This window comes from Chlamydomonas reinhardtii, chromosome 8 (genome assembly GCF_000002595.2).
Source record: "Chlamydomonas reinhardtii strain CC-503 cw92 mt+ chromosome 8, whole genome shotgun sequence".
In the NCBI taxonomy this organism is placed as follows: domain Eukaryota; kingdom Viridiplantae; phylum Chlorophyta; class Chlorophyceae; order Chlamydomonadales; family Chlamydomonadaceae; genus Chlamydomonas; species Chlamydomonas reinhardtii.
In genome coordinates this window covers 4,407,664-4,433,586 of record NC_057011.1, presented here as the reverse complement: position 1 = coordinate 4,433,586, position 25,923 = coordinate 4,407,664, and the positions used below count along the sequence as shown (strand labels likewise).

Below are 25,923 nucleotides of genomic sequence, written 5' to 3'. Positions count from 1 at the left end.
ATATTGCAGCTCTTACAGCTAACATAAGCTAGAGGTGCCTTGCGCCGTGGTCAAAAAGGACTCGACGTCGTAGGTCCGAACATTACCAAGGCAGCATCTTGGAAAGCTGGCTACAGTTTATCCATATTGAGAGTAAGTAATTTACACCGCACGAGGCCATAAACAGAATGGCTGCAAAAAGGGCTCGCACGCCGGCATCCGGCACCAACCCTAGAATCAGCGCTGTTAGGTGCGTCGGATTTAAGGAGCCGAGGGCACATAGCTGCATGAGTGAAACTGATGAAAACTGAGGGTTACCAGTCCACTAGGTGACCGCAACACTTCCGACATTGATGTGTGCCCTACAAGTCCAAAGCACCAGCAAAGTCGTCCGTTTGCTCAAACAGGCATAACATAACAGGCAATTCAACCCAGTGCAATGCTCTGGTGCCCGCTGGACTTCTAAAACTGGTAGGCCCTTGTCACTCTCCTAATGCTCCAGCGCAGGTCACGTCGCCGCTGTTGGCCCCGCCCGGCTGCGAGCCGCATTCGAAAGCCTCTCCGCAGCCCCCGATCCTACCGAGCCCGCCCCGCTGCCGCTGCCTCCGGCTACAGCAGCAGATGCTCCTCCTGCTGCCGGCCCCGCCCCTCCACCTGCCCCAGCAGCCCCGGGCCCCTGCCCTCCTTGCCCGCTCTCGTGCAGCATGCCCATCACCATCACGTCCCGCTGCCGCAGCGCCTTGCGCAGCTGCCGCACCTCCGCCTCCAGCGTCGCCTCCGCCGCCTCCAGCGCCGCCACGCGCTGCTGCGCCGCAGACAGGTCGGACGCCAGGCCGCGCGCCTTGTTGCCTTCCGCCGCGGCCCGGTCCGTAGACTCCTGCGGCACACGTGTGCAGTACATGAAGGGTCGAATTGATGCGGTACCGTATTGGGTTTGCCAGCAAGCATTACGCGTCCCGGTGATAGAAACCAGCGGTTTAAGCAAGGTTCTGCCGGAGGGTACAGTACGGTAGCAGGTGTGCTGGCGGCATCGCAACGTCAATCAATCGTCATGGAAGCCCCTACTGCATGCGCGAGCCCCGCCCTGTCCCTCTCCCCCCCTCCCCATCCACGCTCTGACCGCCTACGGCCCCAGCCGCACCTTGGCCGCCGCCTCCTGCTCGGCCTTCAACGCATCGTAGGCGTCTGCTTCCGAACCCAGCTGCGCCTGCAGCACCGACACCGTGTCCTCCAGCGCCGCCACCGCTGCGGAACTGCTGGCCTTGACCTGCACGCACGTGTGTTGGCAGCGGGAGTGTCGGCGAGTTAGCGTGCAGCGCAAGCAGCAAACTTAGCCGCGGCGGGTGCAAATGCTGGGGGTTCATGCATCCGTGTTAAGGGCAGGCTGGGGCTGGCGGGGCTGCGCGGCTGGAGTGCGACTTGTGATTCAGGTCTTGGAGCCCTGGCCAGGCAACACGGCCCATCGCACACCCTGTCCATGCACCTGGTTCAGCTGTGCCGACCATGCCGCGTTGGCCTGCCGCAGCGCCTCTGTACTGCTGTCCTGCAGCTCCGACACATGAGACTGCGACGGCACAGCAGCAGTGATGGCAATAGCAGTCGACACGGCCACAAGTCAGCAGCTATAATGGGAGGCTAAAGACACTGCAAGCATGCGGCACCATTATCGAGGCCCTGATGATTCCCCAACGTCCGGCCCGGCTCTTGTTGCGCCTCCAGCCCTGCCACACGGGCGCGCACCTGCACTGCCGCCACCTCCTCCCTCACGCCCTCCATCACGCTCTCCATCACTGCCGACGCCGCCTGTCCCGCCTCGCGCCGCACAGCCTCCAGCGCCGCCTCGCTCTCAGCTAGAAAGCGGGCCGCCTGAGCCTGCAGAGTGCAGTCAAAGAAAGACAGCAAGCAATACGGCATGCAAGTCAAGCTAAGCACTCGTGTAATCTGCAACCATGTCATGGAGCTCAATGCAATGCGCTGGGCTACCCATCATGTGCCCCATCGCCGCCCGCACAGCCGCGAAGCCGCACGCGCACACTCGATCGTACATTCGCAGGTGCGCCCCCCCCACACACACACCTACCTGGCGGAATTGTTCCATTTGTTTTTTGTTTTACACACCTACCTGCAGCTCTGCCGCACGCCGCTTGGACGCCTTGAGCTCCCCAGCCAGCCGCGCCACCTCCCGCCGCAGCGGCGCCACCTCGCCGCTCTCCACGCCGCCGGCGACGCTGGCCGCCACCGCCGCCACGTGGCCCGCCGCCGCGTCACGCAGCTGGGCGCACCACACCGGCGACATGGCGGGGTCGGTGGCGGTGGCGGGGCTCTGTGGGCACGCGGGTGGGCGGGGCAGTATGTGAAACCAAATGGGCAGGTTTCAGGACAGAGGAACTGAGAGGGTGCCGGTGCGAGTCACAGCGTTGCGTAGACGGGTCTACCGCGTTCACCACTAGGCGGTAGGGAAGGAAGGATACGACGTCACGCTCGCCCAGGCCTAGCCAGCGCTGTGGTCGCTCACCAGCAGCGCCGCCACCAGTGCCTCCGGCAGCGGCAGCGCCTCCGCCACCGCGCGCGCCAGCAGGCAGGCGTGTCCCGTCGCCGCCTCCCAGCCCGCCCGCGCGGCGTCCCGCTCCGCTGCCAGTTGCCACAGCTCGCCGCGCAGCCGCTCCAGCCCCGCCCGCAGCTCCGGCACCGCCCTGGCCGCCAGGGCCACGCTGCCTGCAAGGCTGTACGACAGACCGCCGCCGCCACCACCGGCGCCGCCAGCCCTGGACGGAGACGCGGCGGCGGCCCCGGCAGCGGCTCCCGCGCCGCCGGGCGAAGGCGGCGGCTGCGCTGCCTCCACGCCGGGTGGGCCCAGGACCGCGGCGGGTGCGGTGGTGGTTGTGGCTCGCAGCAGCTCCACTGCGCGGCCCAGGTCCCGCTGCAGCTCCAGCAGCAGCTCCGACGCCTCGCCGCGGTCGCGGTCCACCTGAGCCGACATGTGCTGAGCCTGCAGCAGCAGCGGCAGCGGCACCCACGGGCGGTAAGCACAGGGCGCCCACGGGCGGTGAGCACATTGTGCCCACATGCACATGCACCACACGCACGGCAGGTGTGCCGCAGTGGAAGGACTGAGGCCCGGCGGACCGTCGAGGCGGGCCCAGGGCATAGGCGGATGTTAGTGCTGCTGTATTGCTGCTGTACATCGCACACAGCTGCCCGATGAAACACCACAGACACGCACACGCACACACGCACGCGCGCACACACACACATACACACACACCACCACCACCACCAGCAACCCGCTCGCACCTGCTGCAGGCTGTCGGCCGCCTGGCTGGCGGCGTCCGCCAGTGTGCCCCGGCAGCTTCCTCGCAGCTCCGCCAGGTCGCGCCGCACCGCCGCCAGCTGGCCGCCCAGTAGGCCGCGCAGCCGCGCCAGCTCGCCGCGCTGGCGGGCGGCGGCGCGGGCGGTCTCCAGGTCCAGCCACTCGGGCAGGGAGGTCTGGCGGGGTGGGGGGAGGGGGGGGGGTTCGGGAGGTGGGAAGGTGGCAGGGGGCCGTGGTCGGAGCGGGCGGGATTCAATGAGCACGGGAGGGCATGCGCCAGGGCGAGTATGTGAACACTGATACATAGTCCATTGAGTGTGTACGGAAAAACTGGTGAGCGTTCCCAACCTCAGCTACACGGACGCACACGCAGGTTTTGCGTACCTTGAGCGCGAGCACAAGGCCCTCCACGTTCTTGAGGTGCCGCGTCAGGTGCTGGCACGCGTCCCGCGCCGCCGCCAGCTGCAGCCGCAGCGGCGCATCCAGGCCGCCGCCGCCGCCGCCTCCAGCCGCCACCAGCGCCCACGAGCTGGACGAGTAGGATTGCGAGGTGGAGAGAGGCGGCGGCGCGCCGCCACGGGTTGGTGGGCGGGAGCTGCCGCCGCCGCCGCCGCCGCTGGGCCCGCCTCCGAATCCCGATGCCGCCGCTGTCGTGCGGGCGTCGACCCCCAGCATGGACAGCAGCTCTTTCAAGAGCACATCCCCCACCGCCAGCCTGAGGGGTTGAAAGGACATGACATCTTGTTGTATTGGTCTTGTCTTGGTCATCACTGATACTCCACAATCCGCATAAATCGAACAGCTCTCGCGACAAGCTCTCGCGACCCTCCACCCTCAGGGTAAGCTGGGAACGCGGTGCATTTAGGGGATGGGGACTTCTGTCGAGTGCCCGCTCCGTCGTCAAATCATTGGCCACGCTCTCCTCCTCGCTCTTCTGCATTGGGCTCAGTTAGTTTGGGCTGGTATCCTGTATCCAATCCTCAGCGGCCTCCGCCTCCCCCCCCCCCCCCAATCCTCACCTGCCCGCCTCCATCTCCATGGCTGCGCCCGCCAGCGCCGCCCGCACCTCGCCCACCGCCTCCGCCCCGCGCTCCGCCTCCCAGTGCGCCACCTCCAGCAGAGCCAGGCGGTGCAGCGCCGCACCCACGCTGCTGGCCGCGCTATCCAGGGCAGCCACCAGGCTGGCGGCCACCGCGGGCGGGTCCAGCTGCTGCTGCTGCTGCTGCTGGCTGCTGGGGGCCAGCCTGCAGGTGCGCGCAAGTGTGTGTGTGTGTGTGTGTGTGTGTGTGTTTGAACATTTGAAAGGAATGCAGATGTGTGTGTGTGTGTGGACCATAGATGTGTGTTAGAGAGAGAACAAGGAAGGAAACACGCAGGATTGTACGTTGTGTTGTGTCATTGTGTGTTTTGCCCCCTTGCAAGTGAGCCGGCATCCCAGGCATCCAGTTCCCAACGCCAGGCGTGCCCCATGTGGGGCGACCCCCACCCTCTCCGCATGGAAGCCCCACTCACCCCAGCGCGAGCGAGTGCAGCGTGTCCTCGAACAGCACGCCACGCTGCCCCCCACCGCCTCCACCTCCCAACCCGCCGTGCCGCCGCGGCGTCAGCCCGCCTCCGCCACGCCCCGACAGCAGCTGCCCCACACTGCCCAGGCCCGCGCCTGCGCCTCCGCCTCCGCCCGGCTGTCCCGCCTCCTGCTCTGTGGCTAGCAGCATCATGGCGTGAAGCTGTGGCAGCGAGGGCGACTCCAGAGCCGTCACCACGTCCCGGATCTTGCCCTTGAGCGCGGCCAGCTCCGACGAGCCGGCGGCGGTGGCCGCATCCAGCCTGTGTGTGCGCATGACAGCATGAAACCTCGCGTCGTGACGCAACGTGCAAGGAGGATCAGGCGACAGCGGACATCGGCCTCGCGCTAAAAACGGGCAGGTTGCGCTTGCGTGAAATTCCGTGTGTTCCCGCTAACACAGGGCCTGGTGTTCCGGCCGTTGATGAGCCGGTCATGCGCTGCAAATGCGGCCCAGTCCAGCGCCCCGGCCGGCCCTGGCGCCGTCCCTCTTGCCACCCGCCTGTTGTGCAGCAGCTGTATGGTGGCGTGCGCGTCGCTGAGCGCGCGGCTGAGGCCCACCAGCTCATCCTCCCGCGCCAGCGCCGCCGCCTCCGCACTGCCGCGGTCGCCCTCCACGGACGCCAGAACCTGGCAGCGCGGGTTCACGCATGCAAAACACACACGCATTAACACCAGGCGATAAACCACAACACAGCGGCAAACATGCTAAACGCTACGGTCTTTCCATCCTTTTGCCAAATCGGTATAATCCTGGGCAGGCGCACACCTTGCGCAGCCGGGCTCTGTCGCCCTCCACGGACGCCACCGTCGACTCGGCTCGCTTGGCGGCAGCCGCCGCCGCCTCTGCGCGCTCCCGCGCCGCCGCCAGCTCTCCCTGGTGTGCGCCGGCGTCCACCTGAGCAGCACCGAACAGCATCGGTGAGTGGGCATGCGCTGGGTGCGTGTGCTGCCGGTGGGGTGGAGGCTGCCCCTGGCACACTGCAGCAGTCCTTCGCCAGAGGCGGGGGTGCAACCGCAAGCACCACGGACGAGTGTCCGCTGCTGCCAACACAACCGGTTGACACGGTTGCGCCCCATTAGTACGCCGCGGCGCGGCAGCCCTGCTACCACGGCCCTAGTCGCCGGCGCAGCGCCCCGCACCTGCAGCCGAGCCACCTGGTCGCGGGCCGAGTCCAGCTGCGACCTGAGCGCCTCCGACTCGCCCCGCACCTGCAAGGTCCGAAAGGTGCGAAGGGTTGTGAGCGGTCTGCACACCCACGCCCGGCTTCCCGTGTACGGCATGCTGAGCCCTCCGCGGCATGCATGGATCCCAGGCCCCTGACCGCTGAAACGCAGGCCTAGCACACGTGTGTGCACATTCCACCACACACGCAGGGCCCCCCGTGCCCGTCGCCCGCGCACCTCCGCCAGCCGCGTGTCCGCCTCCTGCTGCAGCAGCCCGTTGGTGAGCCGCAGCTGCGCCACCGCGTCCTGCGCCTCCGCCAGCTGCTGCTGGGCCACACCCAGGTCCCTGGCGTGCGTCTGCAGCCACGGGGGGGGGGCCAGCAAGGAAACATGGTTCCAGGGTTTAGCGCCCGTACCGTACATTGGTTGCAGGCAAAGCGCTGACGTGGTGTTAGGTGTGGCCAACGTACTACGAGGAAGCAAGAAATGTACGCGGCACAGCGGTCAATGGCAGTGCTCCGTATTGCCATTCCCGCCCGCACGTACGACCACGCGCACCTGCAGCCGCGCTCCGGCCTCGTTGACCAGCGCCACTGCGGCGCTGACGCTGGCCTCAATGGCGGCGTCCAGGGCCGCCTTGTCGCCCACCGCCCACTCCCGCATCAGCCGCGACAGGAAGTCGGCATTCTAACACGGGCAAGGACATTTGACAATGTTAGGACGGTGGCGGTGCAGCACGGCCTACCACTTAAGGAATCCGCCCGCACGCCGACGCATCAACTAGCGGTCCCTCCGGCCTCTGCCCACCTGCATGTACGCCACCGCCGGGTTGGTCGCCACGTCGAGGCTGGTCGACACAGCCTCCTGCAGCCCCACCAGCGCCTTGCGCAGCGTGCTCCAGGCCGCCCGCGCCACAAACAGGCTGTGCTGCATCTGCTGCTGCTGCTGCTGCTGGGCCGCTGCCGTGGAGGATGCGTCGGCAGCCGAGCGGACGTCTTCCGGCAGTGCCGACATTGAGGCTATGGTGTCCACCTGCGGCGTTGGCAGCCCACACAGCGCTTTGCTCATAGTTCTAATGGCCAGCACCAACATGCAAAAAAGCATGACTTGCCCCCTGCATGCCAGCAGCCCTGAAACCCTGCGACGCCGGCGCAGGCGCCCACATTGCGTGCGCATCAGCGCGCCCCGGGCTGCTTGTCTCGCCCCTTTCAAGCCATACCCAGCAGGCCCACCTTGGTCAGGTGTCGCGCCATGAGGGTCTTCAGGTCCTCCACCAGGGTCACGCCGCCGCCGCCCGCGCCCGCCGCCGTCGCGGCCGCCGCCGCCGCTGCCTCCTCCGATAGCCTGACACCGGGCGTGTCTACCAGCACCTCAAGGAACCTCTCGAACTCCTGACGCTGCCGGATCAGTCGCTGCTTCACAAGGGCCAAGTGTTCGGCACTGGTAAGCAGACCGTGCCCGCCGCCACCGTTGTTGCTCGTGAGGTTGGCGGCGCCACCGGATGCAGCGCCTGCGGCGGCCGGAGCCGCAGACGGCGCAGCAGTGGCACTCGCCGCGCGCGAGGCCTCTTGCGCCTTGCGCAGGCGCTGCTCCAGATCCTATATGCTCCATCAGCAACAAGCAGCAACGATCAAACAGCTGTATCTCTCTTAGCGCTGCAGAAGCTAATCGTACACCCCGCCCCCTGTCACAAACAGGCTGTGCCCACCTGAATGGTACGGTGCGCTCGCAGCAGCTCGTCGGCCAGTTGCACGTTGGCGCCCGAGGACGAATCGGCACGCGCGCCCGCCAGCTGCACACACGCGCACGGTACACCCACGTGAGGCCCAGCATCACACTTGGACTGGGACCGCCGAGCCAAGGCATGGAGTCTAAGTGGCCCTTGTGTCACCCTCTTCCCACCCCTGCATTGCCCGCACCTCCGCCTGCAGCCGCGACACCTGCAGCCTCAGCTCCTCCGCCTCGCGGCCCACAGACACCAGCCTGGACTTGAGCTTCTCGCGCTTGCGCCGCTCCTCCGCAACAGCCTGCAACCGACCCCGCACAGCGGTTCGCACGGGCCATCAGACAGAGTTGGCGCTTACCCCCCCCCCCCCCCTCACCATCATTGAAACTCATTGCTGCCTCAAGCGCAGGCGGACCCCAGCTTCCTAGCCTGGCCCGGCTGCCACCCAGCCTGCACTCATGAGACGAAGCAGCCGCTCACCTCGTCACGTGCGCGCGGGGATGCCACGCCCGTGGCGGCCGCGTGGTGGCCACGCCCGCCCCCGGCCCCCACCAGGCCCTTGGGCGCCAGGTCCACACTGCCGCTGACGCTGGCCGTGTCGCTGCTGGTCTCGCTGCCCAGCCATGCGCCAACGGCATCCCGGCCGCCGCCGCCGCCGCCGCCCTGCTGTCGGCCGTGCCGGTGGAGAGACTGGCTCTGTTGCAGCTTAGACAGGTGCCGCTCGCGCTGCTTCAGCAGCACCAGGTACTGCTGCTCCCGCGCCCCTGCCTCCTCTAGAGCGCGCTCCGCTCCCAGCAGGCGCTCACGCAGCTCCTTGGCCATCGCCGCCGCCTGCTGCATGGCCGCGGCGTCGGCGGCGGCGGCCTGCGAGGCTGCCACGCGCTCCGACACGTCGTTGAGGCTGGCCTTGAGGCTGCGCCGCTGCTCATCCCACAGCTCCTGCTGCTCACGCAGCTGTTTCTGCTGCCCCTCCAGAAGCGTCTGCAGGCTCTGGATGGACGCCTCCTTGGCCTCGAGCAGGCCATCATAGTACAGCTGCAGCTCCGCCAGTTCCAGCGACTTGCCAGAGGAGTCGGATTTGAGCACCGTGAGCTGCTCGTGCACGCGTCTGTCAAGTCAAGGAGAAGTGGTTGATAGGTTGCACGCAGGACAGCATGATATGATAGTCTGGACAAGCCCAGCCACACGGCCGCGGGGGCCCAGGAAAGCTCTCCGTGGACAGGTGTCTCCGCACACCGCTGCGCACATGAAACCCACCCGAGCGTCCGGTGCAACGAGTCCCTCTCCGCAACGCTGCTCGCCAAGTCTGCACGAGCTTGCTCCAGCTCTCCGGTCACTCGCTGGAGACGCGATTCCAACAAGGAACATTTCGTTGTTTCATTGCTCAGCTCCTCACGAGCCGCGGAAATCTCGGACTTGGTTGCTTCAAGGTCTTGCTGCAGAAAAGTTCGAGAAGCATTGCAAGCGGCGAGCTCCCGTTCTCGGTCAACGAGCGCAACCGAGAGCTCGCTGACTCGCTTCACGAGCTCGTCAGCGGCCATGTTGGTAGACTGTTTACGGTTCTAGCTACCCGCCAAACCTCCTCGTTGCAGCACTCATTGTTGACTCGGGAGTTTTGACTTGTCCACTTGTTGGAGGGAGGCCACCCAGGTAGAAACAGGTTGTAACATGGGAGTAGAACGCAGGATTAGTTTATTGCCGCCAATGTCTCTGCCTGCGGGTAGACTTGACCTGCGTGCTAAACCACCACGGTGAGCCGGGACCCCCGACTGTTGTCCGCCCCTTGCGGCCTTGTCCCCAACGCTCGTAGTAATGAGAGTTGTCTCCGGCTCAGTAGTAAATTCCAGTTCTTAATGAGCGCATATTACAACAGGGCCCGCAAGATGGCCCTGGCGCTCTGCCATCGTCCCTTGGGTGTCAATTGTTGTGCCCGCCAGTGCCAATGCCCGACCTTCCCTATTTCTTCTATGCCCTCGGCCCCGGCACGTCGGTCCGGCCCAGCAATATCGCTTTATCAAATGCATATACGTGGCGCCCGCGGCCCACCACTGCAGTTGTCCGACCTCCCGTTCCGCCGATCCGTCCTTCCTCTGCCAGCTTATCATGACCGCACACAACGCCCACAAAGCAGTGGGTGATGCACGTACGGTTTACACCGCATGCACAAATCGGCACCATCCGTGTGCACGTCTGCTGCATGGGCGTTGGCCACAGTCCTCGACGCCTTATTAGCCCATCAAACATGCACAACCTCGATTCCTCGCTATGTGATGAGCTTCTTCTCGAAGCAATAATCCTCAAGCATTGTAAATGGACGAGCGTGCAATGTTAAGCAGGCAATCGGGAGTGGCTTACACACCTTGCGGTGTGGCGCCCACAACGCCGTCAGGCGGAGTGACATGAACGTTTCCAACAGCCTGTCTCCATATTCCGACCAGTGCACACAAAAATGCACGTCCGCTCGAGTATCTTATCACTCCTGAGCAATGCCCGTTCACCGTATCCACCGAGACGCATGTGCAAGATGCAAACGATTTATTATGAGCTTCGCCCCCCAATGCATACAGTGATGCAATCAGGATCTCTCACCAACCCTTATCTTGACACACGTGCGTGACTTTCCTGTCAGACATGTTTCTCCCGGCATGTCACATGCTTGCAGTGCCTCCCCGCACATACATATCGGCAAAACACCGCCTCGACGGCTGATTCCATCTGCACCAGACTAATGCATCTCAATGCCTCCACAGAGATAATGCGCCATCTTGAGCACCTTGGCTGCCACGTCCTTGGCGTCCTTGCCGCCCCACGCCTCGCGCAGGCTGACCACCAGGTACTCCAGCAGCAGCCGCAGCTTCACCTCCAGCGGCCGGCTGGGGGGCGCCACCAGCTCGGCCGAATCGCGCTTGCGGGCCGTGCCGGCGTCGCCCACGTGCCGGTAGTACTCGTATACCAGGTGGTTGGGCTGCGGCGCCACGTCTCCCTTGGCCTGGAAGTAGGCCATCAGGTCCTCATGACCGGGCGGCGAGATCAGGTCCGCGAGCCGCGCCACGGCCTGTGAAACAAACACACAGAACGCGGTTGCAGAGTCAGAGGGCTCAGGACGTGGCAGCATAATGGAGCTGCAGGATGGGATAGATAGCTGAAGGAAGCCGAGCAGGCGCCCTCGAGCCGGAGCAGGCGTGCAGCCAACGGGGCGCCAGACGGTCCGAAGCGCATGACACGAACGTACCTCGACAAAGTCCCAGAAGGTCAGCGACACGGCGCGCTGCCGCCGCCGCAGCTCGTCCGTCACCAGCGCTTGGCTCCAACAGTAGATGAGCTTTGCCTCGCGCCGCTCCACGCCTGTCGCCAGGCCCAGCAACTTGTTGCCGTCCAGGAACGCCGCCCAGTGCTCCGGCCAGAACAGCTTCGCCCTGCGGGGTCAGGCCGCAGCAGGCAACAGAAGTGCGGTAGGCATGCAGCGCATGTCCCATGTGAACAGCAAAGACACAGCGCGTAAAGCTGATATGCTTATACTTCACAACAACAACTTTGTCAGCGTCTTGACAAACACGACACGCGTGCTGCACGGGACTAGCGCACCTGTCCTTCGCCTTGTACAGTTTGTACATGCCCAGCAGCAGGTCCAGGTGCTCCTTCACCACTGCCTCTACGCCCGGGCTGTAGAAGCGCGTGCGCCTGCGCGTGGCCGCCACCGGGCAGTTAAAAGCACTTACGGCAACGTAGGTTGAAGCACGCGGTGTCGCAAGCGCGCAGCGGCGGCGGCCGTGACCCCAGCAGCTTGGACCCGGGCAGTCAGGCCGCCCGGACACGCTGCCGTAACCAGCAATCCAGTAGTATGCCTGCTCCTCAAGCATCCAGCAACCCAGTAGTATGCCTGCTCCTCAAGCACCCTTTGGCATGCCCCCTAGCCCGCGGCTGTCTCAGTGCCTTTCGTACCCACCTGAAGGTGTCAGGGTCCACGCGCGCCTCGGGCGGCAGGTCGGGCGCGGCCAGGATGTCGGTCAACATCATCGCCACCGCGTCGCTCGAGTCAAAGCAGCGCCTGCGGCAGCGCAAGCGCGGAGGGGGTGGTACCGGCATGGTTTGTGGGAGGGACCAGACCACGCGTGACTAGGTGGCTATCGGCGGACCCAATGCAAAAGAGGGAGGAAGAGAACGTGGCCCATGCTTTGGCAACGGAGCGGCACTCAACAGTAGTCCCCATCCCCGAATGCACCGCGGGGACGGGCGGGCAAGGTCAACTGCGTGTCAGTCTGTGGCCATCTTACAAGCAATGCAACCGCCTAACTCACTTGCTCTCGATGTACTTGCCAAACGCCGCGCGCACGATGCCCTCCATGAACTCGAACCGCATCATTGCGTCATCGTCGTTTGCCTCCGCCTCCACCGTCTCGCTCTCCTCCTCAAAGTTGACGGAGATGAAGATGGTCTGCAGCGTTGTGCAGTGTCAGTTGAGAGTGAGCAGCCAGCCCCTTCAATGCCTCACACTGTGCACCACAAGCAGCCCGCGAGGCCCCAAGCAAGCCAGACCTCCCCGCCGAGCCCTGACGCACCTGCAGGTCCTGCACCGTGCAGCCGCGCTGTGTGGGGTGCACAATGCCGGCGTCGTTGCAAAAGTTGAGCCACACGTTGGCGCCCATTTGTAGGATGTTGGTGGACGCTGCAGCCGGCGGACACAAGGGCACCGTCAGTGGTCCGGTACTCCACGTCATTCATTGGCATGATATACGAGAGTTGCGTGGCACATTTCCTGGTGTAAAACATATCATACGTACAGCAGCTCGTGAGGACTGGCATGCGTGGTTAGGACATAGACTTAGTCACATAGAAGTACTTACTGAGCGCGCCGTTGGCAGACGAGTAGTAGGTGAAGGCTGAGCGGATGAAGCCAGCCTGCTTCTCCAGTTCCTGCCGCACCTCGCCCAGTTCCTCGTCCAGCCGCTGGCCGTCGTTCTTGACCTGCATACAAAGAATGTCGGCAGGGCGTATGGGAGGCGGTCGGAAGGACAAGGACAGGCTCGGGTCTCGCCCCACCTGTGAAAAGCACTCCGCGCAAAACCTGCCGCCTGCCACGCCCCCGGGCCCGTCTCGCAACGCCTGCCCTCCCGCACGCCCTTCCAAACATGCATGCGGCTCAAGCGCCCCTGCAGCCGCTCAGCTCGTCATCAGCTCACTCACCCCCAGGTCGGAGCGCGCCACCATCTTGCGGAAGCGCGTCTTGCAGGCGATGCGCTCCCAGTCCAGCTTCAGCTGCGCCTTGCGCACCTGCAGCGGGCAGGCACAAACACCGGGAAGGGGGGCGTGCTCGTAAGAGGCCCGCGCGCAGGCAGCAGGCACATGAGGCGTGCAAGAACCGCAGAGGGAAGCTGCCGCTGACAGCGAAGATACCGCAAGCTGACATCATAGCATAGTTCGGCTCGGCGGCCGCACCTTGTCTGTGTCGAAGAAGTCCCGTGCCTCGTTCTCCTTCCTGCGCGCCGCGAAGATGGAGTCGTCCAGCAGCCAGCGCTTCTCCTCGCGCTTGTGCTCCAGCGGCGCGCGCTCCATCCTGGCGCGCTCCAACACCGGCGGCAGGAAGAAAGGCCTGAAGCTGCCCAGCTCCTGTGTAGACATGCGCATATACACACACACACACACACACACACACACACACACACACACACACACACACACACACACACACACACACACACACACACACACAATTGTGGTGCACTGCTTACACTCCGGCATGGAATAATAGCTGCGACATGAGGGCAAGCATGTACGGCAAGCACAGCACTGCCGGCTAGAGTCAAACCTTCGTACGGCATGGCCGAGAGTGATGCGGTAGTCGCCCACGCCACCCACCAGCACTGCGTTCTGCAGCTGCCGCGTCGCCGCCTGGTCGGTTGTGGGCTCGGCGAGCAGCCTCTTCAGCCTCAGCTTGGCCCGCTCCGCCAGCGCCCGGTAGGCCGCCTCCGCCGCCTCCGCCGCCTCCTCGCTGTAAGCCGCAGGGTTGGCGGCCTGGAGAGCCTGCGGGAGCACAAGCCAGCGCCGACCAACAACCACGATGGCGACACAGTAGGTGCTCGCACGGCGTACCAGCGCCTCCAGCCCTCAGCCCCAGTCAGCCTCTGCCCGCTTTGAACATAGCCGCATGAAGTGGCAATCACCAGGCCATCATAAACACAAACCTGAACAAAACTTACCTCCTGCATGCGCACGCTCCGGTCGCGGAACGCCGCCTCCTGCTCCAGTGCCAACAACTCCTCATCCGGCGCCACCGCACTGCCGTACCGGCCCTCCAGCGCCCGGACCGCCGCCAGCGCCGCCGCCGCCTCACGCGCCGTCGCCCCACCGCTGTGCGGCGCGGCAGGCGCCGCCACCACAACCGCCCCTGGGCCAAGCGCGGCAGCAGGTGCCCCTGCTAGGCCCAAGCCCAGCCCTAGCCTGAGCTGCGGCGGCGGAGAGCTGAAGCGGCCGCTGACGCTGGCGCGGCTGCCGGCGGACGACCCAGACGCGCCAAAGCTGGCGCTAGGCCGGGCTACCGCCTCGCCGCTAGCACTCACACTGCCAGCGCCAGTGGCGGCGCCGGTGGCGGCGCTGGCGGTTGTGGTGCTGTAGAAGTCGTTGGGCCCCGAGCCCAGCGCACTGGTGCTGACACGGCTTGGGCGGCTCATGCTGATGCCGCCAATGCCGCCGCCGCCGCCGCCGCCGCCGGTGCTGGCGTACGCTTGGGCCAGAGCCATGACGGCGGTGCTGGCGCCCGACATTGAAGCCTGTGCATGGTCATTGATACATGCATGCATGCCTGTTCACTGTCGCCAAGAGATGTTTAGTCCAAGCACGCAAACACTGACAACGTGATAGCAAACAGTCACGAGACGTGCATGCGGCATGCAACCTCGGCGGCTTTCAGGAGAGAGATGCTCTCCCTCCCGTGGCACGGTACTGCTCGTGCCCCTGTGTACCGCACCTGTGGGCTGTACAAGATGACAGGGGCGGAGGGCCGCAGCCCGGCGCCGCGACCGGGGCTGGCAGTGGCGCCGCCGAAGCTGCCGCCGAGCTCTGGGTGTGACCTGCACCACACGTGAAGCGCACACGCATCGGCTGGTTTGTCCCTTTCGGCAGGGAGATGATACGGCGCAAGAAGCCAAGAAACAACAAAGCAGCGGCGGCATACAGTACCGCAGACGCCTGCCTCCCGTCCTGACAGATTCAATGCCTCAGCCCGTAACCCCGTGACCTCGTCCTCGGCTTTGCGCCAGCTGTGCCGCATCTCCACGCACTCACCTCAGGATATGCGGATTCAGCGACTGCATGTGCTGCGCCGGCTCCGTCGCCTCCGGCGGTGCTGCCGCCATCGCCGCCGCCACCTCCAGTGCCGCCGCAGCCGGCCCCAAAACCTCAATACCGTTGTCGCAACCTGCATCCACCGCACCCGCAATTACATTGCCCGGTGCCAACCCCAGGTCCAGCGAAACGCCCGGGCAGCTGAGGGCTCGGTCGTCTGTGTGGGGCCGCTGCGAAAGCTTGGCGCCTGAGCAGGTGAAGGAGGCGGGTCGGCTGTTGCCTGGCGAGTCCAGCATTGACTGCGTTGCGTGCGTGCGGGCGAGGGGGGGGTCATTAATACCGTAATCACCAAGTGAAGGCACGAGTGGCGACATCCGGTTCAAATACCGGTAGTTTCACAAGGCTAGCCCAGGCATACCATAGCAACAAACACAGCTAAGTTACAGATATCCTCACCAGCGCTGGGATGGGCTGGCTGAGAAAGATGTCAACCACCGCCTCCTGCTCGCCTTCCGGACTGTCCGGCGCCGTCAAGGAGGCCTGTCGCTGCCGCTGTTGCAACGGTGACGGCGGCTGCTCGCCCCCGGCATGCGGGCTGCCCATCGGCACCGCAGGAGGCTGCGGCTGCTGTTGTGCCTGCTGCTGCTGCTGCTGCTGCTGCTGCTGCTGCTGCTGCTGCTGCTGCTGCTGCTGCTGCTGCTGCTGCCGCCGCATCATCATTAGCGACGGTGAGGCGGTGCGACGGCCATCCATGGGGCCGGGCGTGTTGATCCGCTGCTGCCGCTGCCTCGCCGCCGCCACCAGGCTGAACTCGTCCCGCTCCTGCAGCCCCTGCACCATGCGCATAGCCATCGCCGTTGCGGCCGCGGACGCGCCGCCGCCTGCGCCTCCTCCTCCACCGCCGCCGCGGGCGTGTATCGAGCTGCCACGCTGCAGGTGCTGCCCCGCCTGCGCCTGGCCGGCAGACATGCCGACGACGCCCCAGCCCGCGGCGCCGCCAGCATTGCCAGCGGCATGTCGTGACTTCATCGAGCCGGCACCGACGGTCTGGTGGTGTCGCTCAGAGAACGATGTGAAGACCGAGCCCGGCTGCTGCTGCCCGCCTCCGCCTCCACCGCCTCCGCCTCCACCGCCTCCGCCTCCACCGCCTCCGCCTCCAGCGCGCGCAGCAAGCCTGCCCCAGCCCACTCGAGCGTTTGGGCTGTGGCCCGCCGCCAGCCGCTGTGGTGAGCCCCCGGCCCCGCCCCCGCCTCGGCCGCCGCCGCCAAGGCACGCCTCTGCGTCTGCCGCCACCGCATCCAGGCTCACCAGCTCAGGCCCGTCCGACGGCGCCACCGGAGCGGCAGTGGGCCCAGCACCGCCCGCAAGCCGGCGCTCGTGGAGCGGGCTGCCAGGCTGCAGCGCGGCTGCTGCTGGGGAGGCGTGCGGATCCGCGGCAGGCGACAACGCATCGTGCGGTAGCTGTGGTGGCGGCGGCCGCGGAGGCAGGCCGCTGGGCGCGCTCGGCGAGGCAGCGGCTGCGGCCGTAGTAGGTGAGGCGCATGATGAGAATGCGATACGAATACCGGCGCCGGCGCTGGCGCCGGGGCTTCCTGGCGTCACGGTGAGCCGGTGCGCGTGGAAACGCCCCGCGGAGCCAAAGGCGGCGGCGCCTGTGGCCCCCGCCCCAATGCCGCCAGCCGCCGCGGGGCTGCTTGGCGAGGACGTGCTGACGTCAAGCAGCGTCTGCTCCGCTGTGGCGATCCGGCCCAGCGCCGCCCGAGCCAGGTCCGTTCCCGTCATCCGCGAGGGCAGCGGTAGGCTCGAGCTGCAGTTGCCGGCAGGGCTGGGGCCTGGCTGCGCGCTGCCAGGGAGGCTGCCCGCCGCGGGCTGCTGTGGTGGCGGCTGCTGGCGCGGCGGCGAGGGCTGCAGCAGGCCGGACGGCGGCCGCGGCGCCCAGGCCTCGTGATGGTGGGGTGGATGCTGGGGTGCTGGGGGACCGGCTGCAGCGGCGGCTCTTGGTGGCCCCGCGCTGCTAGGGGCCCAGCAGCTGTCCTTGACGTCACGGCCCGCCGAGCTGTGCGTGCTGGTGAAGCTGTGGCCCAGCGGCTGGCTGAGGCTGCTGCTGCTGGTGCCGGGCAGGAGGCGGGCCGGACCGCCCTCGTCGCGCAGGCCGGGCTGGGGGCCCTGATGAAGCCCATGGCGCGCGAAGCGACCGGGGGAGACGGTGCTGCAAGAGGCGCAGTTCAGGTGGGAAAGCGGGTCCACACGCCTCAGTCCCGCGTACTTCGGTGCCCGAGCGAGACGCGGGCCCCAACCAAAAAGTGCATGCTCCCCGGTTACCTTGCATATTCTGACGGCTCCGTGCTTGCACACCGTGCCACCCGAAAGCTCTCTTCCGCCCTAGCCCAGTCAACAGAGATTGGCTTGTAGCTCATTCTTAAAGTTCCGGAGCTGCTCGCCCTTACATTTCTAATCAACAGCGACTCTCTGCAGTATTTGCTATCAAAACGCTTTGCGGCATAACTTGTACTCCAAGCGAAACGAAATTGACTCTTCAGCTTCACGTCAGTAATATGCTAGCTACGGCAGCCAAGCAGGTAAAGTTGAGGCACTTATCATAAGAAGCTTGTGTGGTCGCCGGCCTGAGTGCAAGCCAGTTTACGACGACCCTAAATGCGGGGTCGATTCTCCAGAGAGCGATTTCGAATGTGAAATTTATATCAGTGTAAAAAGCTCATTGCGTTTAATACAAGCATGCATTAATATCAAGAAGCATTCAGGCACGCCCTCGCACCCCCCGTCCTGTACACCGCAAGCCGACAACCATGATGTAACTCGGTCGGCCCCGTGTAGCGCTCAGACGACATTGCCGACCATATGCATAATGCGATAGCTGGTGAATACAGCTGCGCCATCACGTTGGCACCTTTGAGTGCACGATAGACATCCTAGATGCCCAGGCACATTGGCCTGTGTTGGAGGGAGGCCCAAGCCGCGCCAACCACTTACGATCCCAGCTGTCAGAGTCACAGGCCAGCCTGATCAGGTCGCACCACACACGCAGCACAATACCAGGCGCCAACTCCAGCACGGTTAGGCAAATCGCACACCGTACTTGGGGCCCCGAGGCACCAGGCGCTTCATGCAGCTAGAAAGGGGGCTAAGCCCCGGCGGAAGTAGCGAGTAGGTGATTACCGTATGACAACTGGACAGCCGGAGGACGGATGCCCCACTGGGGAAGGGGAGGGTCGCATGCAGGGACGCAGGGGTAGGCATAGGTAGGGCGGGCAGGCCCACGGACAGCAGGGTGGGGCACGTCTTCTTGCTCTGTTGACTTCGGTGGTTGGCGTTCTGCTTGCTCGCGGTTAACATGGAGCCGTGCCAGGAGGTCGAACGGCGGGCACGGCTGGGCGGGTGCAAGCGCTGCGGGGAGCACAGGCAGGGACGCGGACAACCTGTGCGTGCCTGCCCCTGCCCCCCCCCTACTGACCGCCGTCCGCGTGCCTGCCTGTATGTGCTCCTCCCTGCCTCCCTGCCTCCCTGCCTCCCTGCCTGTGCGCCTGTCCCCCCCTAACTAGTCATGAATGTAACCCCCCCTGGTGGTACCCGGCTGCCCGGCACTGCTGCCTCCTGCCTGTGCGGCTGTGCCCCACCCTGCTGTCCGTGGGCCTGCCCGCCCTACCCATGCCTACCCATGCCTCCCTGCATGCGACTCTCCCCTTCCCCAGTGGGGCATCCGTCCTCCGGCTGTCCAATTGTCATACGGTAATCACCTATCCGCTACTTCCGCCGGGGCTAAGCCCCCTTTCTAGCTGCATGAAGCGCCTGGTGCCTCGGGGCCCCAAGTACGGTGTGCGATTTGCCTAACCGTGCTGGAGTTGGCGCCTGGTATTGTGCTGCTTGTGTGGTGCGACCTGATCAGGCTGGCCTGTGACTCTGACAGCTGGGATCGTAAGTGGTTGGCGCGGCTTGGGCCTCCCTCCAACACAGGCCAATGTGCCTGGGCATCTAGGATGTCTGTCGTGCACTCAAAGGTGCCCAACGTGATGGCGCAGCTGTATTCATCAACTATCGCATTATGCATATGGTCGGCAATGTCGTCTGAGCGCTACACGAGGCCGACCGAGTTACATCATGGTTGTCGCCTTGCGGTGTACAGGACGGGGGGTGCGAGGGCGTGCCTGAATGCTTCTTGATATTAATGCATGCTTGTATTAAGCGCAATGAGCTTTTTACACTGATATAAATTTCACATTCAAAATCGCTCTCTGGAGAATCGACCCCGCATTTAGGGTCGTCGGCCAGTTTACGGGGCCATCCGCGTCCGTGCCACCCCCATGCTGCAAAGCTGGCATACAGGCATTTGCAACACTCTGAAAGCTATACAGCAACATTATGCTCAGCAAAACTGCTCTCCTGCACGAAGTCTTCCCTGACACAGTCACCATGTCCAGCTTCAGCGCCCTTTTTTTGTCCAGTCTGTAAACCATCTCCCGCACGGCACGCCCTCCTACAAGCGCTTGGTACGCTAATCTAGCTCAAATAGGCTGTACGGTGCGGCTGAGCTGGTATGAGCAGCCTGGGGAACTGGGCCAGAGTCCGGCGCCTCCGCGGCCAGCGGCGGAGGGGGCACATCCGCAGAGCTTAGTGCCGCCGAATCCAACAACTGGCTGCTGCCAAAACAGCCGGTCTCTTCACCGCCATTCCTTAGCATGGCGCCAAGGAGCATGCGCCGACCCTGCGCCCCCTGCGACGCCGCAGGCCGCGGCGTGGAAGGGGCCAGCAGGAGCGCGCAGTCATCCATCACACCGCTGCGGTCGCCCACGAAACCAGCCGCCCCCGTCTCGAGCGCGCCTCCCCCTTCCGCCGCCTCCAGTAGCAGCACAGGCTCCGGCGCCGCTACAGCCAGGGGTTTGCCTGCGAGGCCCGCTGGCAGGGGCAGGCGCTGCATTGCGGACAGGGCGGCTGCCGCGGCGGCAAACCTGGAGGCGGGGCTAGCGCTGCCGGCGGGGCCGGCGGGGCCACCAGCAGCGGAGGCGGATGACGCCTGGTAGCCGATGGGAAGTCCCTCGAGGCCGCCACCCGCCGCCTGCTGCATCTCCTCCCACGCCTGTGGCGAGCACGATCGGCACACGTACGGCGGAAGGGCACGCCGTACAGCAGGTGGAGCTATTGGTTGCCAAGGTGGGGCGTGGACCCGTACGTGGACCCGTGGACTGCAGCTAGCAAGAGCATGGTGATGGTGGTGGTTGGTGCCATGCCCCTTGCGTGTGTGTGTTTGTTTCGCACGTGCCGCAACGTCGCCGTGCGCCGCGTCACCGGTCCGCAAACTCACCAACGGCTGGGGCGTGTGGGCGGCCAGGGCGGCCCCGCCCTGAAGCAACAGCACCCGCCGGTACTCCTCGGCCTGCAGGCCCAGGGAGGAGGGCAGTGCGGCGGAAAACAGGGGCATGCAGCCAAACTCAAATGGGTTGGAGGTGGACGGATGCGGCGGAGGGGCGACATGCATGGGGCGGGCCGCGTGTGCCCGTTAAACAAAAATGTTTCCGTGGTTGCAGCTTCCGTGGCCACTGCCGCTAGCTACTGCCGCTAGCTGACCTGGGCCAGCAGCAGCACCGGGTGCTGCAGCATCAGATCCAGGTCGTTGGCGTCAGTTGCCGCCAACAGCTTATCAACCACCGCCGCCCGCCACGCCAACTGCCCGCCGCAGCCGCCCCAACCGCCCGCCACGCCGCCATCCTCCTGCACACCCGGCGGCGGCGACAGCGGCGGCGGCAGGTCAGCTGCAGCCGGGGCCGCGGCTGTGGCTGGTGCTGCGGCCGCCGCTGCCGCCCCATCCGCGGCGTCCAGCACCGCCAGTATGCGCTGCCGCATCCAGGCGTTGTAGTAGTGCCAGCGGGGGCGCGGCCGCAGGAACTCGGGCAGCCGCTCCTCAGCACGCCGGGCCAGCAGCGCGAGCAGGCCCTGCGGCGACCCGAGCGAGGAGCGCGAACACGGTAGGGCAACGTGCGTGGGAATGGTTAGGTTACGTACGTGACGGGTTGATGCTGGCTGGGACTCTGGTGGACAGTGCGACCAACATGTCGGTGTCATCGCGCGCGATTGTGATTGGTCGGGCCCTCATCGGACGGGGCTCAGCCGCATTCACCCAGCCACCCGCTTATTCACCCATCCCCGCCCCCAGTGGCCTGCCCATCACCCACCTTCTCGCCGCCGTCGCGGACCGCCTCCCACGCGTCCTCAGGCAGCACCGCCACCGCCGCCTCCAGCCCATGCGCCGCCGCCTCACGTTGCGCCGCCAGCAAGTGCACCGCCGCCGTCGTCCCCGCGCTTGCTTCCTCCGCCTGCTCCTCCTGCTCCGCCTCCTCCTGCTGCTGGGTCTTGTGTCCCATGTCCACGCCGGTCGCGGGATGCGGGAGGGCGCAGGTGGCGGCTGGTCTAGCTGCTAGCCGCGGCGGCGCTGCTGCTGCCGCTGCCGGCGCTGCAAGCAGGCCGCGTGCACGCAGCCAGGACAAGGCCACGGCCTCTGGCGCCTCGCCCGCCGCCGCCTGCGCCGCCGCCAGCAACAGGTGCGCCGACGGCCAGCCGCCGCCGCCGCCGCCGCTACTGCTCATGCCGCCGCCGCCGCCGCCGTGCGAGCCGGCCTGATGGCTGCTGCCGGCGGCAGCGGGGGCTGCTATTGACATGGGCATGTCGGCTGAGTGCGCGACAGCGGCCCTGGCGTCCTGTACGGTGGCAGCTAGCAGCGATGATGTATGGTGGTGCGCAGGTCACATTGACAACAGATAGGACACGGTACGTTCCATTGCAGTGGGTGCCTTGCCAAGCAAGTTCCTGTCGGACATCCGTGCCTACCTTGAGAGCCTGCTGCGCAGCCAGCAGTGAGCCATGGCTGACTCCCACACCGCCTCCGGCGCCCGTCGCCGTGCTACAGCCGCTACTGCCGCCGCCGCTGCCCCTCCCCTCAGCGGCAGTAGCTGCGGCGCCACCGCCGCCGCCGTCCAGGTGCTGCTGCAGGTAGGCCCAGCCGCGCAGCCACGCCAGCAGTGCACGCCGCGGCACCGACCGCAGCGGCAGCACCGCCGCCCCGTCACCGTCCACCGCCGCCGGTCCTACTGCTGCCTCTGCCGGCCTGCTGCATGTCACCGGGGCCCCTGCTGCTTCGTGCAATCGATGTGCTGCTGCGCTGGCGGTGGCGGCGGCGGCAGGTGCGAACCTGCTGGGTAGTGGCGGCGAGGCAAGCCGCCGCCGCTGCGGTGGCACCGGCCGCCCCGCCGCCACCGACGGCATCGGCGAGGCACCCGCCGCCGCCAGCAAGGCCGCCGGCGGCCCCGACAAAGGCGCCCCTGCTGGCTGCCGCCGCGTCGCTGACGTCAGCCGCGCCGCCATCTCCATCCGCAACTCGGCCCGCTGGTCCAGAGCGCGGCGCAGCGCGGCTGTCGCCTGCAGAGTGCAGGTGCGTGCGAAGTAGGAGGGGGGGGGGTTTACCAGCCATGGGTATCGGCCCTGGCCCTCTTGTGCTCTCCCAACACGCACAGGCGTTTCCGTTTCCCTGACGCATGTACACACACACAAACACACACCGACACACCGAAACACGACCCACCTGTGCCGCGCTCAGGCGCACCGGCTCCGGCACCCGCCGCAGTGCGCAGCCGTCGCGGGGGCTGCAGAAGGGGCCGCGGCCCTCGCCGCTCTCCACCAGGCGCCAGGCGTGTGCCGCCAGCGCCTCACTACTCGTCGGCAGCAGCATGCGCGTGCCTCGAGGCAGATGATTGGCGTTGCCGCTGTGCTGCTGCTGTTGGTCTGGAAGTGATGGCCCCGGTGTGGGTACGTTGTGCTGCTGATGCTGTGGCATGGTTGGCCACGCTGCTGCTGTTGGCGACAGCAGCGCGGGGCCCAGCAGTAGTGTTTCACAGTAGGGTAGCGGCACGGCGGATGCAGCCGCCGCCATCCTTGTTGGCAAGCAACTGCTGTGGATGCTGCACAGGGCGTTTCCAAGAATCAACGATGCACTCACGGCTGTGTTGCCCCTGCCCTTCTTGTGTGGCCTTCCGGCATGACGGGCCCGTCCCAGGCTCTGTCGTCGTCCTTGGGCTGTCTCAGCCAGGCGTGCCAAGGCATTTGCCTCGGATGGGCTGACAGCCTCATGCAGCCCCGACCTTGATAGGAAGCCCCCTGCATAAACATGGTAGCTTGGCAGCACCTGCGGGTGGGCGGGCAGCTGGAGCGTGGGGCGCGGGAGAGCAGCAGGGAGCGAAGATAGCGCCTGGGCTGGCCTGGGCGGCCTAGCCCGCGCCAGACCATCCAACGACGTTCTGTCCGGATGCTCTGTGACCGACGGTTGCGGCGTGACGCTGAAAATGCGTATACATAGCACCAGTGTAAACCGTTGCTGAGCAAAAGGATTTCATGGTTTCGTAGACTGCGAACCGAACGTGTAGTGCCTTGAAGACGGGGACGGGCCATAGCTGCGCTCGCCCTAAGGAAACAGGTGCTCTTCACATATGTTTGGTTGCTTCAACGCTAGCATCAATAGTTCTAGATGATTAGCGGTGCCAACGGCAAACTTTCATCCGTTCCTTAAAGCGCCGAACTCGCCGCGATATCGAGTGTATAGCACAGCTTGTGAAATTTCAAGTACCTAGGAACGGTGAGGTGCGAGCCTGCGCCGACTCCAGTTCACTGTAGTGTCGGGCAGCATGACCGAGCGACTGGAGCTGCCTGAAGGTTCCTCCACCTCGCAGGTCCAGCCACATCAGACATGCTAGTGACCTGCGATGTCTTCGCTGCGCTGGGGCGACGAGAAGAGCCGGCGGTGTGGCTTAGGACCTGTGAACCCGCTTTTGGGCACGCAAGCTATCTCGTCGCGGGCCTCGCCGACCCCGCTCCGGTGGCGCTTCATCTGCAAGGCGCCAACCATGCAGTGCCACTGTGCGCATCGAGCTCATCGGCCAACGGTTTCGCCGGTTCAGTAGTAGTCCTCGACGGCACACCGCCGGCCTACGCCGCCTCCCTGCCCCTGTCTGTGCCCCTGTCCTGGTCGGCACCGCTGGCCGACGCTCCCAGGCCTCTGCTGCCGCCACAGACCGGCATTGAGCTCACGCCCGTAGGAGGTGACGCCTTCATCCCGCACGGCCGTAAGACCCTCCCGAACCTCCTGCTGGACCGCATTCTTCCGCCTGGGTTCGGAGCGGGCGGCGCCGTGGCCGCTGCCCACAGTCAATGCCGGCGCCGCTGGTCGGCCGATGAAGCCGCCGCACACCCGCCTGATGCTGTTGCTCATGTAGGGCAGGCGGCAGCGTCGGCAGCTACGGATGTGGAGGAGGAGGAAGAGGACGCGGCGGCCGGCGCTGCCACAGCAGCGACGGCATGCTTTGCGGGCGCCCTGCTGCGAAGTGCCGGCGACGGCGACGACGGAGCCCAAGACTTCCTCGCTGCCGCGGGCTTGGGATTGCTGGTGGTGGCGGGTGCTGACGTCGACACCACCGCCGCGGCGGCGGCGGCAGCTGCCGGCTATCTCAACCTTCTAAACCTTCCGCCGTCCGGCGGAGGCTACCAACTCGCGGCGGGAGCAAACACTAGCACACACCAGCAGCAGCAGCAGCAGCAGCCGCAACGTTACCACCTACGACCGTCCTCTTGCTGCGGTGGCCCGAACCCCGCTCGCTACTCACCCTATGCCCGGCCGCCGCCACCCGCCGCCGGGACGTCAACGGTGCCTTTGCCGCCGCCGCTACCGCTGACGGCGGTGCACCGGCTGCTGCAGTGGAGGTGGCAGCAGCAGCCATCATCATTCGAGGAGCTGGCGCCACCGCCACCGCCACCGCCGCCGCCGCCGCCGCCGCTCTGCCGTGAACAGCAGGCGGCCTTCGGCGCTGCCGCCGCCGCTGGAGCGCTGCTGGAAGAGGCGGAGTCGCGCGCCGCGAGCCCCTGCGGCTCGAGCTGCTGTTTCACCTGGCACTGGCAGTCGCAGCAGCAGCAGCAGCAGCAGCAGCAGCAGCAGCAGCAGCACGAGGAGGCCGCCATGGCGGCGGCGGCCAGCGGCGGCGGCGGTGGCGCGTCACCGCCGCCGGCCAGCCCAGTCGCCACCACCACTGCCGCAGCTGCGCTTATGGTGAAGGACGCGGCGTCGGCGGCGGCGTCGGCAGCGGCGTCGGCGGCTGACGGCGGCGGCGACAGCTATTTCCTTCTCCAGGACTACGCGGATGATGAGGAAGATGCCGGCGCTGCTGATGATGCGCATCTGATGAATGCCGCTTACGGCGGCGGTGGCTGCGGCATGGCTGTTTCGTTCACTGCAGGAAACCTGACCCCGGCGCTACCTGGCGGCAGCGCCGGCAAGCGTTCGCGGCCGCAGCAGCAGGGTCAGCAACGCCAGCAGCATCGTCGCGGGCGCAGCGATTGCGGCAGCCGCGGCGGCGGCGCTTGCGGTGGCGGCGGCTGCTATCAAACCTGCTGCTGCTACTGCTGCGGCTGGGCCGCCAAGGGACGCGTACGTCGTGCGTGCCGCCGCCGCGGCAGCATCTGCGAAGGCGGCGGCTAACGGCAGCAGCGCCAGCAGCGATTGTGGCTCAAGCACCCACCACGCTCACATGCTGCTGCCCACGCCGCTGCCGCGGCAGGCATACGACGACGCGGCCGCCGCCAGCGCAGCAGCTGCAACCGCCAGAGCAGCAGCAGCCGGAGCGGCTGCAGCAGTGGCTGCTGCGTCGTTGGCCACAGCCGCCCATGTGCAGCGCGCCCTGCAGGCGCCGTGGCGGCACCGCAGCCTTGACGAAGACGACGGCGGCAGCAGCAGCAGCAGCGGCTGCGGCAGCAACAGCGGCGGCCGCCTCCACCTGCCGCTGCCGCTGCAGCAACGGCGGCCTCACACCAGCGGCAACACCGCCGCCGCCGCCGCCGCTGCGGAGG

General features: G+C 66.1%; 4 protein-coding genes across 5 annotated transcripts in view; 1 reads left to right on the top strand and 3 right to left on the bottom strand.

The window, feature by feature from the left end:
- Nucleotides 1-129: 129 nt before the first annotated feature.
- Nucleotides 130-9,400, bottom strand: CHLRE_08g382150v5 (uncharacterized protein). Its single transcript, XM_043065288.1, has 21 exons — nt 9,004-9,400; nt 8,227-8,854; nt 7,940-8,047; nt 7,729-7,812; nt 7,253-7,618; nt 6,828-7,052; nt 6,579-6,707; nt 6,258-6,377; nt 5,997-6,065; nt 5,623-5,751; nt 5,356-5,483; nt 4,802-5,116; nt 4,309-4,533; nt 3,674-4,004; nt 3,274-3,465; nt 2,495-2,968; nt 2,102-2,302; nt 1,720-1,851; nt 1,463-1,543; nt 1,121-1,246; nt 130-856 (listed from the first exon to the last, which is right to left on the bottom strand). The coding sequence occupies exons 1-21, from the start codon at nt 9,285-9,287 to the stop codon at nt 488-490; spliced, it is 4,716 nt and encodes a 1,571-aa protein (XP_042922289.1). The 5' UTR covers nt 9,288-9,400; the 3' UTR covers nt 130-487.
- A 178-nt stretch (nt 9,401-9,578) lies between these two features.
- Nucleotides 9,579-17,740, bottom strand: CHLRE_08g382100v5 (uncharacterized protein). Its single transcript, XM_043065287.1, has 15 exons — nt 17,350-17,740; nt 15,484-17,236; nt 15,028-15,326; nt 14,711-14,813; nt 13,944-14,513; nt 13,603-13,767; nt 13,183-13,353; nt 12,931-13,017; nt 12,591-12,711; nt 12,306-12,412; nt 12,045-12,181; nt 11,693-11,794; nt 11,332-11,427; nt 10,979-11,162; nt 9,579-10,801 (listed from the first exon to the last, which is right to left on the bottom strand). The coding sequence occupies exons 1-15, from the start codon at nt 17,442-17,444 to the stop codon at nt 10,472-10,474; spliced, it is 4,320 nt and encodes a 1,439-aa protein (XP_042922288.1). The 5' UTR covers nt 17,445-17,740; the 3' UTR covers nt 9,579-10,471.
- A 1,384-nt stretch (nt 17,741-19,124) lies between these two features.
- CHLRE_08g382050v5 (uncharacterized protein) lies at nt 19,125-23,180 on the bottom strand. Its single transcript, XM_043065286.1, has 7 exons — nt 23,030-23,180; nt 22,616-22,884; nt 21,865-22,452; nt 21,213-21,734; nt 20,608-20,973; nt 20,345-20,416; nt 19,125-20,119 (listed from the first exon to the last, which is right to left on the bottom strand). Exons 2-7 carry the CDS (start codon nt 22,760-22,762, stop codon nt 19,538-19,540), a joined length of 2,277 nt encoding a protein of 758 aa, XP_042922287.1. The 5' UTR covers nt 22,763-22,884; nt 23,030-23,180; the 3' UTR covers nt 19,125-19,537.
- A 240-nt stretch (nt 23,181-23,420) lies between these two features.
- The window catches only part of CHLRE_08g381983v5 (uncharacterized protein), a 5,569-nt gene continuing 3,066 nt past the window's right edge, over nt 23,421-25,923 (top strand). For both annotated transcript variants that reach the window (XM_043065285.1, XM_043065284.1), the window contains exons 1-3: nt 23,421-23,935; nt 24,079-25,280; nt 25,345-25,916. In XM_043065285.1, the coding sequence (XP_042922285.1) occupies nt 23,931-23,935; nt 24,079-25,280; nt 25,345-25,916 (1,779 nt within the window). In that variant the 5' untranslated portion in view covers nt 23,421-23,930. The remainder of the gene's footprint in view (nt 23,936-24,078; nt 25,281-25,344; nt 25,917-25,923) is intronic.

Bases quoted from the DNA above. Each gene is read 5' to 3' on its own strand.
- CHLRE_08g382100v5 (XM_043065287.1), bottom strand. From the start codon at position 17,444: ATGAGCTACAAGCCAATCTCTGTTGACTGGGCTAGGGCGGAAGAGAGC. The intron at 15,327-15,483 runs GTGAGGATATCT...CACGCAACGCAG, and splicing joins GCCAGCCCATCCCAGCGCTG to TCAATGCTGGACTCGCCAGG. The intron at 13,354-13,602 runs GTGGGTGGCGTG...ATGTCTACACAG, and splicing joins AGCTGCAGAACGCAGTGCTG to GAGCTGGGCAGCTTCAGGCC.
- CHLRE_08g382050v5 (XM_043065286.1), bottom strand. From the start codon at position 22,762: ATGCTGCTGCCGACGAGTAGTGAGGCGCTGGCGGCACACGCCTGGCGC. The intron at 22,453-22,615 runs GTGGGTCGTGTT...TGCACTCTGCAG, and splicing joins TGCGCCTGAGCGCGGCACAG to GCGACAGCCGCGCTGCGCCG. The intron at 21,735-21,864 runs GTAGGCACGGAT...GCCACCGTACAG, and splicing joins CTGCGCAGCAGGCTCTCAAG to GACGCCAGGGCCGCTGTCGC.
- CHLRE_08g382150v5 (XM_043065288.1), bottom strand. From the start codon at position 9,287: ATGGCCGCTGACGAGCTCGTGAAGCGAGTCAGCGAGCTCTCGGTTGCG. The intron at 7,053-7,252 runs GTGGGCCTGCTG...CCAACGCCGCAG, and splicing joins TGGCGCGACACCTGACCAAG to GTGGACACCATAGCCTCAAT. The intron at 857-1,120 runs GTGCGGCTGGGG...CGTGTGCCGCAG, and splicing joins AGCAGGAGGCGGCGGCCAAG to GAGTCTACGGACCGGGCCGC.